The sequence below is a fragment of the Phasianus colchicus genome, chromosome 18 (assembly GCF_987193195.1).
Source record: "Phasianus colchicus chromosome 18, bPhaCol1.hap1.1, whole genome shotgun sequence".
Classification (NCBI taxonomy): domain Eukaryota; kingdom Metazoa; phylum Chordata; class Aves; order Galliformes; family Phasianidae; genus Phasianus; species Phasianus colchicus.
The window spans coordinates 8767802-8779809 of record NC_143453.1 but is presented as its reverse complement, the minus strand read 5'-3'; the positions used below and the strand labels follow the sequence as shown (position 1 = coordinate 8779809).

The 12008-nt window shown below is 53.6% G+C and overlaps 1 protein-coding gene across 16 annotated transcripts in view; it reads left to right on the top strand.

Moving 5' to 3' along the window:
- Positions 1-12008, top strand: part of NCOR2 (nuclear receptor corepressor 2) — a 164481-nt gene that overhangs the window by 85220 nt on the left and 67253 nt on the right. For all 16 annotated transcript variants that reach the window (XM_090120774.1, XM_031592681.2, XM_031592680.2 and 13 more), the window contains 2 exons: positions 3286-3342; positions 6265-6317. In XM_090120774.1, the coding sequence (XP_089976900.1) occupies positions 3286-3342; positions 6265-6317 (110 nt within the window). The remainder of the gene's footprint in view (positions 1-3285; positions 3343-6264; positions 6318-12008) is intronic.

Sequence of the window (12008 nt, the reverse complement as noted above, 5' to 3'; positions counted from 1 at the left end):
TCATTAGCTGCTTGCTGGCGAGCAGCAGAGGGACTATAAAACCAGTGGGGATCTTCTTGCATCTCACCAGAATAATGGCTATGTTTGCTTCCTGATCCTTTCCCTTCTGTTAAATAACAGGGGTTGCAGGCGCAGCTGGCTGGCCATGTTGTTCAGCTGCTGTAGGGTGAACTCTTTAGTACCCTTCTGCAGGTCACCCGCTAAGCGTGCTCCTCATGGCACAGCAGCAGAACTGAGCCATGCCGGCCATGCCTGCGGGGAAGGGTCTGGCAGGGATCACAGTGCAGGAGGAGTGGGCTGTGCTGGCACTGCCTGCTGTCAGGTTGGGTTAAGCACCCCAAGTCAGGCCTCAGGGCAGTGTGTTCTCCATCTGTGTGTCCTTGGGCACGGGGTTCCCTCCTGCAGGTGACATCTGCCACTCGGCTCTGGGTGGTTCTCTTCTGATCTGATAAAGGCAGCGAGGAGCATCAGCGATTAGCGTGTGTGTCAAGTGCTAATTGGGCAGCCTTCGTGGCAGAGGCGTTTCTTTGTGTACATACAGAGATGCAACGTGCTCAGAATAGCTTTCCCTCCTGATCTTTCATTCTGGAGATGTGTACGTTGCAGTCAGTTAATGCAAGACAAATTATGTCATTCTTCTTGATTCGCCACATGTTCTGCCTTTGGTGATTTGCCTCTGGCTTGTCTCATTAAGTTGTCTAAACATGGGAAACATAGCAGCTGAATATATGCAGGTTTTTCATGGAGTTAATCACGTTGCACACACAGACCTCCGGTGTCATCAACTCGTAGCTGCAGTTCTAATGCCCTCATCCTTCCCTGCACCAAATTTTAGCCCAGCTGTAATGGTGTGAAGCTTCCTGGTGCCTCTGTGCAGATGTTCTCTGAGGTCAGCAGGTTTTATTGCTCTTAGAGACCAAAATGTTGAGCTCTGGCTGCGAGCACCCTGTGGCAAGATGATTGGGTTGATGCTTGGTCTTGGTGATCTTAGTGGTCTTTTCTGACCTTAATGATTCTATGGAGCTATGAATATTTCAGTCTGGCAGCTCCCAGGGCAGACTTTGCTTCTTCCTGCTAATGAAGTCTGAAGTTCTGTAGTGGAAACATTCAGTGTTCTGCAGTGCCTTCTGGGGAGCTTTGGACAGGTTCTATGGGTTTCTTAACTGAGCTGGGTTTGACAGCATCGAAACTTTTTATTTCCTTTAATTTCTTCACGTGAGGTCAAACAGAGCAGCTCACTGAATAGCTGAGGCACACATGAGTATTGAAGCCTGTGCACAAGTCTGCCTGATTTGATCTCCCCAGGAGGAGAATTGAGGATTGGAGCTGGAGCTATGCATGAACCCATCACTGCTTGGAGCTCCCTTGGTGACAGCAGAGCTGGAACCTGTAGGAGCCAGGACCTGTTTGAGTGTGCCCTGTGTGCTCAGGGGAGTTTGAGGTAGTTTATTACCCCATGGAAAATGCAATGGCTGTAAATCCAGGGCTGCAGGGAAAGCCAGCCCCTGAGCCATATGTTTTCCGATGCTCATCACTGCTTTTTCACAGCCTGGCTCCTGGGTTTTGTTTGGGGATGCCCCGTGTTCTCCCTGCTTTCTGCCACCAGGCGCACACCCAGCAGCCAGCACAGGGCTGCATGCACGCAATGAGGCCGCTGGGTGGCTGCGCCGCGTTGTGGCCCGGGCTCTGTGCTGCACAGCACGTCCTGGGCAGGCTGCTCCGGTGTGGAGCCCAAAGCTGCTCTCTGCTGGGAGGACAGCAGCAAAGAGGAGGACAGAGCGTGGTGCTGAGCCATGCTTCTGGTCTGCTGCCATGTGTGTGGCCCCAACAGCTGCTCACGGCGCTGGTGACATCCAGGAGTCTCCAGGAGCTGCATAGGAACCCCGCAGCAGGGTGTAGATCACTGGTAATGGTGCTGCTGTGCTGCATGGGGAACGTGCCAAACTCATGGTTACATCTCTTGTAGCATCCTTGAAGTCACTTCTGAATTGCAGAAAGCACTGCGTCCTGCCGGGTGTGCAGTAAGGGAGGAGCTGGCAGCTCGTCTCAGCACCACCTGGGCTCTGCAGCCACTGGGGACCTGCAGTTGGCTGTGGGCACAGTGACTCATCCCTCTGGTCCCGTGGCCAGGTTTGCAAAAGTGCACGCTCACAGCTCAGACTGTGTGGGTGTGCAAAGCCCCAGCGAGGAGCTCACACTGTGCGGGGTTGGCAGGCATCTCCTGGCATCCTGCACAATGCAGAGGCCGTGAGCTGGGGCTGATACGCCAGAAAGCAGCATGAGTGACAGCTCATCCCCTGCTTGCTGTAGCTCCTGCCAGGAGCCTGGCTGCATCTCCTGCTAGCTGAAATCCCAGCTCTCAGATCCTGCAGAGCTGTAGTGCTTACTGGGTTAAAGCTCTGAATGCGCTTCAAACAAGGTTGGTTTTTTTTATCCTCTTCCCCTTCCCCTCCCCACGGGTGAATCCTGTGAAGCTCAGCTGCCCACACTGCTCCTGCAGCCTCTTGGAGGCAGCCTGGATTTCCTCTCTCCCTACCTCATGTGAAAAAGGACCTATGTGATGGAACAAATGCCTCTGAAAATCCATCTCCGTGGCCCCTCGCCGCCAGGTATCCGGCTGTACCGCGTCGGTCCCAAAGCGATGTGGATTTATTGGACTGTTAGTAACAGCAATTGAAAAGCCCAGCTTAGCAGGGAAGTGCTGTTTACTGAGCACGTCACCTTTTATTCAGCCTCCCGCTGCGGTGAACCCACGTCTCTTTTCAGGCCTGTTTGATTAGGAAATGCCACGCAGCCCCCTGTGGGTTGCTGTTTTCTCTAACCCGTGTGAGGGATGGGGGGGGCGTGGAGGGGGCAGAGCAGGGCTGTGAGGGGGGGGAGTGGTGACAATGAAGAGCCTAGGGCAGCTCAACCAGTGATCACATGCTCACTGAGTGATGGATCCTAGAAAGGGCATCTATGTGTGCGTGCTGACTTGCTCATGCTGAGGCTGTGTCAAGATAACCTGCACGGTGCTGCAACTCCAGGGCTGGGCTGGGAGAGGACAGAGGCTTCTCCTGCTGCTCCTGAGGGTTTTGCAGTTGGGGTGGCTCTCTGCAGTGCTAGGAGGAGCTCAGGAGCTGTGCGTTGGATGTGTGATACCTCGCTGCCTGCAGGGCTTTCCTGCGGTCCTCTTTCAGGTGCGGGTGGGTTTGGTTGGGAAGGGGTTTGGGTGCTGGGTAGTTGTGCTGCTGTAGTCAGTGGTAAAAATAACTTTTTTCTTCCTGTTCCCTTTCCTCTGTGCAGAAGAAGGCAGAAGCTGCCCACCGCATCCTGGAAGGGCTGGGTCCGCAGGTGGAGCTGGTGAGTGTTCTCCATGGCCGTGGGCGTTGCGGAGATCCCCGGGAGGTGTGGGGCTGAGCCACGAGGAGGAAACACTGTGGGCCAAGATGTCTAGCTGTCATGGCACCAGGACAGGAAGCGAAGTGGCTGAGCTGAGCACTGAAATGCACACGCAGCCTCTTGGAGAGCATTAACCCTTCGGCTCCTCTGTCTTGCTGCAGCAGGGCAGAGTGATGCTCCAGCACAGCCTGCAGTGGGACGCTGCATCTGAGGCGAGTGCAGGAGGTGCTGGGGAAGGGGTTTGGGGAGCATGCACCAACCATAACCTGCGGGTATCAGGATCTGCATGGATCCTATTTCTGTCTCTTGTGCACAGAGAAGTTGAGAAAAACACATTTACTATATTGTCGTTGTGGGGCTACTCCCTCATTCAGCGAATTACAGTTGTAAGTTAAGCAGCTGGATGCTGGAGGTGGCTGAAACTAGCACCTGGGGGGCTGTGAACTGAAGGAAGGTGCTGGAAAAATAGGCATCAGGAGTAATGCTGCAGGAGGAAAGCAGCTGGAAAGGTCAGAGCAGGCCATACTTGGGTCTGGCAGCACCTCTTGCATTGGCCATGGGGTGCAGCAGAGGGAGCCCTGGCTGCTGGGTGAGCACACAGCACAACTGTGCTCATCAGCTGTAATTAGGACTGGTCTTGTGGAGGTGGCAATAATCACTGTCCTCCCCGAGTGCGGAAGGGAGAGGTCACAGGAATTAGTGGTCAGCGCCGCATGCTGCAGCCACTTCCTTGCCCAGGGAGGTAGGGCACATTATACTTCATTGAGTCACTGGGGTCAAACAATGTAGTGATGCTTCCTCATCTAAAACACGTTGCGTTGCCTTTCTTTTCTCCCACACACATTTTTTTCCCCTTTTATTTTGATTTGTGGGTGCTTTGCCTTTGGGCGCTATTGCTCCAGAGCCAGCCTTGTGTGGTGGAGAAGGAAATCTTCCAGCACACCTGCTTGCTCTTGGAGGCTGCCTGCAGCATCGGATGGAAGAAGTTTTGACAAGGATCTGCTGTAGTTCGAATGGGGACTTACCCAGCAGTTTGGGTCTGTGTCATGGGTTTCCCCTCAAGCTGGAAACTGCTGGGTGATGGCCCAGCTCTGGTAGGAAACCCAGACTCCTGGCTTCAGTCTTTTCAGCAGCCTCTGTGCTCACCAGCACCACGCTCTGGGAGCTGATCTCACACGATCTGGCCCTGCGTTTTTTACCTGAGGAGTTTTGCTTTGTGCCTGAATCTCTCTGGAGAAGCCCTGTTCTGTGCTCCCGGGAGCCAGAACATGTGAATTTGTGCCCCAGTCCCCCAGCCTGTTACCACTGTCTTTCTGACCTGCCTGGGGGCAGCTCTGATGTGTGGGTCCTTTGCCTTGTGTTAAAGTCCAGCTGTGCCTTTGGCAGGAGTTCTCTTGTTCTGCTGCAAAGAGAAGTTTGCTGTTCACTGGGTTATCCCTGCAACGTACTTGGGACCCATTAAACTGACCCCATGTATTCCCCAGGGAGAAATTTCATGGAGATTTGTAGTCTGAACATTGCAGTGACCAGAAAACAGTTGATGGCTTTCGTTGTGTTTAATTTTTAAAGACCTTTCAGTAAATCCAAGATTTTTCCAGTAACAGCTCGCATTGCAGTTTTGTTTTACTTAAGTGTCATCCCCCAGAGAAACGCATGACACGTCCCTTATGAGGAGAGATGCTGTGAGTGCTGCCAGCACATCCCAGGCCATCTGACCGGTCAGGTTTACTCATTTAGCAAGTTGCTGTTCTGTGCAGGCTGCGGATGGCTCTGAGGAAGGACGGTGGTTCTCAGTCCCTGCCCTGGTGAGAAGGAAGTTCTAGTGTTTGGCTGTGGGGTATCTGAGCGGCTCTCCAGGGCTGAGCTGAGTGACAAGGCTGTCTGCGGAGTCCCCTCTAGATGCTCTGTTGTCGTGGTTTTGTGTTTGTTCCCTGAGTTTTGTAGTTGGGAGCGCTGAGGCTTTTCTCTCTCAGCGATGCTTGCAGCAGTTGTCCGTTAGCACTTGGGTTTGCTAACTAAGTAAGTGGCCATTTCTATCACAGATCAGTGGTAGTGGAAATGAATCAGCAGCCCGTGGTGAGCTGAGCAGCAGCAGGGCATCCGTGACAATGAGAAGCCTCTAACCTAGGCACAAAATGTTCCTCCCGCCCCCTGCTCTGAAAGGAAGACACTTGTGCCTCATCACATGCCAGCTTGTTTGCTTTGGTTTTTATGAGCACCGAGGGAAGGAAGGCGCTTCTATTTACCAGCATTTTCAATTCCTGCAATCCTTTCCCAAGAAGCGGCCGCTGGCCAGGGCAGCATACTGGATGCTGTGAGCATTCCCAGCTTACCTTCTCTTGATCTTCAGCCAGGCTGGGCACCAGCTAGCATTCAAACCCTGCCACGCCCCAGCCCGTAGGGGTCCCTGTGCCCAGGGGCAGCTCCCTTTGCACTGCTGGGCACCGCTGGGACGAAGGCTCACCCTGCGCTCGGCTCCTCGCAGAGCTGCGGCAGCTTTCGTAGCGTAGCCATAACAATTTGCAGCACGCAGGCTGCCTCTTCCCTTCCCCGAGCCCCCCTTTCCCCTCGCCTCCCCCGTGTCGTATGTTCCACAGCGCGCTGCCTTTGCGAGGAGCGCATAACAACCACGTACTGAGCTGCGTTTGTGGGCATTGCGTAGCGAAGGAATCGCTGTGAGCAGCTCGGTGCCTGCCTCCCCCGAGCTGCACGGCGCCGGCAGCCAGCCCTGCAGTACGTGCGGGGACACGGGGACGGGGCTGGGTGCTGCTGCGGGAGCATTGCTGGAGGGGATGGGAGCCCGCAGCGCCGCTGCTGACAGGTTGAAGTTTCTAAATGTCAGACCGTACCCATTTATGCCTTCATTTTTCTTATTTATTTCAGCCGTTATACAACCAGCCTTCAGACACCAGGCAATACCATGAAAACATTAAAATGTAAGTACGTGGCAATAAAGGCTATTTGAAATGTCAGGTTGTGCGTTAGGCTGCGGCAGGGGATGCTTGCTTGCTCCCGGCCCCCGTTCCCTACCGTGATTCCCCATCGGAGCTGCAGGGAGTGCAGCTCTGTGCGGTGCTGCAGGGCCGCTCTGCTTCCCTGGGGGCTGCCAGCATCCAGGGGCGTGTGGGGCTTTGTTGGGTGTGTTTCACACATATGAAATCGATCGCCGGTGTGCGTGTGTGTGTTTGCATGCAGGGAGCAGGAGGGAAGTGGAAAGTTGCAATTACCATTTGATTTTTGCGAAGCACCTCTTGAATGTCTGACAGCAATTGGTTGTTTCAGAGATACTTATGAGTCTCATTAATCATCTAATTTATGGCTTATCACCTCGATCCATGATTTAATCATCAACTTGCATTTAATAACCACAGTGACTTCCTGAATGGAGGAGAAATAAAATAGGCAGTGAGAACAGTGGTAATTGTGATCATTGTTGGAAAAGGGAATAGTCAGACCTGGTCTGGAACTCCTGTCTGGCCGGAGGGAGCCAATGGTGACTCTGGTCTGTTTTGATACGGGCTCAGTCAGCTGCTGATAATCATCTTTAAGAATCTATTAACTACAGTTAATAATCTTTTGGTTTTCAGCAGTCTGTTAATTGATGCTGGGGGAATTAGAGGGGAAGAGTTAACGGGCTCCTGCTGTTCTGTGTGCTGCCGGGGCCGTGCGCAGGGGCTGCAGGGTCCCCAGTGCCCCTCTGGGCTGCTGGTGGGCTGGGCCTAGGGGGGCATTCTGAGCAGATGGGAGCTTTGTCCTTGAGAGAACAAGTTAAAGGAGCTCCTGGTACTTCACCTGCTCCCTCTTCCCCTGCCGATATTTGTAGTTTCGTGATCACGTTTTCCTGTGATTTGAATCAGTTCCTGTGCTTTGTTCCTGCATGGGGGGTGGGCACACAGGATGGCACTGGGAAGGAGGCTCAGGGAGTGGGGCTGCCCTGAGCGCCCAGAGGTAACCCAGGGGGAGCTGAGGCAGTTCTGCTGATCAATGCTGCAAAATATGAGAAGGAAACCACGCATTTTAGTGAAAAGCCACCATCTCCTCCTGGCAGAAACCCTGCAATTAGCTGTGCTCAGCTCGTTATCGATGCCAGCTGGGTGCATTTACTGATGTAGGTCAGGGAAAGGCCCTGCAGCTCTCTGGGCTCCAGATGCTGCTTCTGCCAGCAAGCCCATCCCAGGGGTCCTGGGTCCACACTGCGTTGTGCCACCTGCAGGGGTGTGTAGCTACAGTGCATCCTGTTCTGCTCCGTGTCCGTGCTGGGTATGAGCCTTGTACCTGGGCACAGAAGGGCAGCTGGGCTTATTCTATTCACAGATGCCTTTTTCTTTTTATTTTTCCCCAACTTTTCCTATGTAGGATTTTTTTTTTCTCAGTTTGCACGTCAGTGGGAGGGCATTTGAATATCACAACGCCAGGATTCCTCGATTTCTCTGCAGTGACACTCTGCGTTGCAACACTGCTTTAATCCCTCCTGCTTGTTTGCTTTGCCTTCAGCTGGAATGAGTCACTTGTGCTGATAGAGCTGACTGGGGACTTACGGAAAGATTTCCTGCTCTTCCAAAAATGTTCCCTCTCTCTTATTTTCATGGAGCTTTATGGCTTGTCTCCTATTCAGTACACTTAGAATTAATTTCATGCCCCAGTTCATTCCAGTGTCTGCAGTTTCCAAAGGCTTTTAAGTCCCATTTAACGGCCTCGCTGTGCTCTGCTGCCCGGGTCCCCTCGGTTCACCCAGGAGCGCGGGCTCCAAGCAGACGTGGTTAATGTTGTATGCTGCAGCTGCTGTGGGATGGAAGGCACAGCTGAGTGATTTGTGGCAAAGAGCTGACCTCCCTGGGCCAGGCTGGTGTCCTGTGTGTGCTGCTGCGGGAGGGCTATGCTGCTCCATCAGCACCAGGCAGCACTTAGGGAGCTTGTACTGATGGGGCTGGGTGGGCAGCCAGCCCACGGCAGGCGATGCGACTGGGTGATCTTTGAGGTCCCTTCCAACCTGTGCCATCCTGTGATTGTCTGAAATGCAGCAACAAACACAGAGGACACCAAATCCTGCCCTAGCAGAATCTGTTTGGTCTCTGAGGTGCCGTGCCAGGTGAGAGCTGTGCTCCCCACCTCAGCAGGGATCCTGCGTGTTCTCCTGCCACCAAAGGCATTAACCATCTCTCTGCAAAGTGTTTGAGCAGTGACACGGTGCTGCTCACAGAGCAGGATCCATTACCTGCTGCCTACCTGGGGAGGGATTCTCAGAGGGGGCCTTCATTTGGCTGCGGCAGATTCCTGCCCGGTCAGCCGTGGAAAACAGCCCCAGAGGACTTTCCTCCCCTTCTTAAAGCAGTCATGTTGAAATCAGTCTGAGATTTGGGTTTGAAAGCAAAATAGGAGCTTCTCAGCCTTGAAAAAGCCCACTTTTCTGGGGAGGGAAAGCTTGCTTATGCAGAACCTAAATCTTTGCGTTTTCAGAGAGGTTTAGGGGCTTCTGAACCCATTTTTGTTTCGAATTGCCTCTCCCTGTTTTCCCAAAAGAGCAGAGCAGCTTTCTTCTGAAAATCTGCTGCTAAGTACAGCTTTCCAAATCACTTGTCACTTTGGCAAATTTAAGTCATCTTTTCATTACTGACTGTTTAGGGGGTTTAGTAGCATTGGATTGCCTCTGAATTCATAGTAAAAGCCTGACATGTAGCACAAATGCTCCTCCAAACCCTGTCATTACTAATGCATTCTCTTTCAGGTCTTTTTATTACAGCTTGTAGACATTTTCCTCATTAGAAATTCACCTAGCAGCTCCCTGCTCATCCCATTCAAGGTTCCTCATCTCTTTTATTCTCTATTTGCACACGCTAGGGCAGAAGTAATGCCTTGTGATGAATTTCTAAACGATGGAGAAACGCTGCAACCTTCTGCTTGTTTCTCTAACCAAGACCACAGGCTGGTTTTGCGGGAACTGTGGTGAGGAGCTTGGGCTCACAGCATCAGCGCAGCTCCCAGGGGACGCAGGGGCCGTGAGCATTTGTCTTCCAGCGCTCCCGAGCTCATAGGTGCTGAAGAGGATGGGTGCCAATTCCCAGCCTAGTGCTATGAACCCTGGTTGTGGCTGTAACTGCTGCCAGGAGGCAGGGAGCACCTCGGTGGCAGGTGGATGGGCATGCTGTGCTCGCAGCACTGTTTGGTTCCAGCTGCCAGGAGGCTCCTCCGTTCCGTTCCTTTCCTACACGATAAATCTCGCCCCACAATGGCTTTGCCAGCTGCTGGTGGCCTCCTCCCCACCGCTCTTTGCAGGCTTGATCCCTGCTTTGTTTGCTCTGGCTGTTTGATGAAAGACGTTCCTGCGTAATTAAATACCCGTGATTAGTTGTGATCAAACAGCAAACTTCCTTTCATCTCGTCCTGTGCTGGCCCAAGGTCTCTGCAGGCGAGCAGGGCCAGGTGTGCCGCAGTGCATCGGCCCTTTGTGTCCTCGGGAGCCTTATCCCAGCCCCTGGCAGCGCCCGCACCTACGTACACGCCGCACCAGCACGCATGCGTGCATCCTTGCTGCAGGAGGACCACAGCCAAGCAATTCACGTGGAGCCCAGCCAAGTATCTCAAAAGTCAAAGTTACAGCTTCTCTCCTTGACTGCCTGCATTGTGAAAGCCAAAAACCAGCGGCAACCTTGCGCCGAGGCGGTGAAGGTGGAAGCGGTGGCGGCCCTTTGCTTTGCTCTGGGTGGGAGATGGTTTTGCTTGGGTGCTCGGTGGTTTGGAGATGGTGCTGAGAGCCGTGTTCGGGTGTGTGACCTATGAGCAAGGTCAGAGGGGTGAGGATGAGGTATGTGAGGACGTGCAGTCCTCACAGTCACACCCCGAATTACAGATACTTGGATCCTGCTTCCTGCTTGAGGTGACGCTCAGGCCTCTGGGTTGTTTAACTTGTTGAGCCTCTGCTTGCTTCTGCCTGCTGCTGCTTGTGGGGCAGCACTGGGGGGAGGCTGCCCCAGGGACCCCTTTGGTATCGCCCGGAGGTTGGGCTCACCCTTTTCCAAGTCAGGGTGCTGGAGACCAGCTGTGCTCATCCACCCAGTCCCAAAGTGGGCAATGTGCTCCTGAGAACTGCTGCCACCCTGGGTGCCTAAAGAAATGGGCCCCAGGATAAAGAACCCCCCCCTCACTCCTAGCTTCCAGCAGCCACGTATCCATCCATCCCAGCTCCGCTCATTCCATGCGTGGCATCACCAAGAACCAGGACCTGATGCTGCAGCCCGACCCGTGTGTGACGTGAGCATCTCCTGCAGCACAGCAGTACTTGAAACTGCCCCCAAGAGTCACTGTTGCTTTATGTAAGGAGCCTCCCTCCTCTGCCTGCCGGCCGCTTGGCTTCTCTGAGCCAGCCAGGTCTCCAGATGGGACGCTTTACTGTGTGCCCAGGTGGGGAGATGAAGGATGCAGGCAGCTGGATCAGCTCCAGATGGGCTGCTGGAGGACAGCTGGCACTGTGCCGGAGTGACCGTTCCATCGTGCCGCTCCGCTCTGTGTGCCTGTGCAGGACAGCAGCAGGCAGCCCCTGCCTTCCTGGTGCTGCAAGAATTCTGTGTTGCTGCTTGATGTGCCCGGGGAGCACAGCGTGTGCTTCTGAGACAAGTGGCCCGAGTTAACCTCTCTGCAAATGGTTTCTAAGTAACAGCAGCACGTGTAGCAAGATAAACTGTGAAGCCTATTTATATTTACCAGGATTTTATTAACCTTTGAAAGGTTGACCTTATGCAAAAAAAAAAACAACATCAAGATAGTGGGGGAAAACATTTAGGGTTCTTAGCAGGGGGTTGTTGTTGTTTGTAATCCTTTCACTTTTTGATTACTTCAGCCTTCACACTGGTAAACACACGGAGGCTTTCAAGGCATTCCTGATACTTGCAGCTGCAGAGCCATAAAATCTTTGCCTGTATTTGCACTTTCAAGGTCAGCCATGATGCAGAACTCAAGGCAATGCATCAGCTGTGTAAAAGCTTCTCATTTTCTTCCCTTGCTCTCCCCTCTGCTGATGAGTTTTCTCCCAAAGCTCCACATTGCTCCTGCGTGGACAGGTATTGATTGAGCTGAGCTGCCCCTTCCAGGGCCAAATCCTTCCCCAGGAGCACTCCCACTGATGGGTTTCAGCTGAACCACATCAGCCGAAGTGCACCCATCTGAGCTGTGCTGAAGTTACCACCATTAGCATCACTCCAGCAGAGTTTCCATCTGAACTGGGGTAAACAAGCAAACAATGGGAATGTGTCTTTTGGGCACAGCCTCCTGTTGGAGCTCACTTGCACAAAACCGAAGCCCTGGAACACAATCTGTGGGATGGAAGGAGGGCTGCCTGCTGCAGTGCCCCACAGCTGGAGATGGAGAGCGCTCACTGGCAGAACAGGACACAGGGACCCAAGACTCAGCTGGGAGCAGAGCCCTCAGGTGGGCTCAGGAGTGGGCAGTGGGTGCTGTTGGGCTGCCTGTGGGTGCTGGCGGAGCGCTGGGCTCTGCTTCCTGTGCCCTCCCCCACAGGCTGCAGCTCCTGCCTCAGTGCCCCTGGTTGTCATGGGCAGTTTGCTCAGAGCTGAGTGGTGAAGTTAGTTCAGCCTGCCAAGCTGCTCTGCGGCTCCTCGGTGGATGTGCCACAT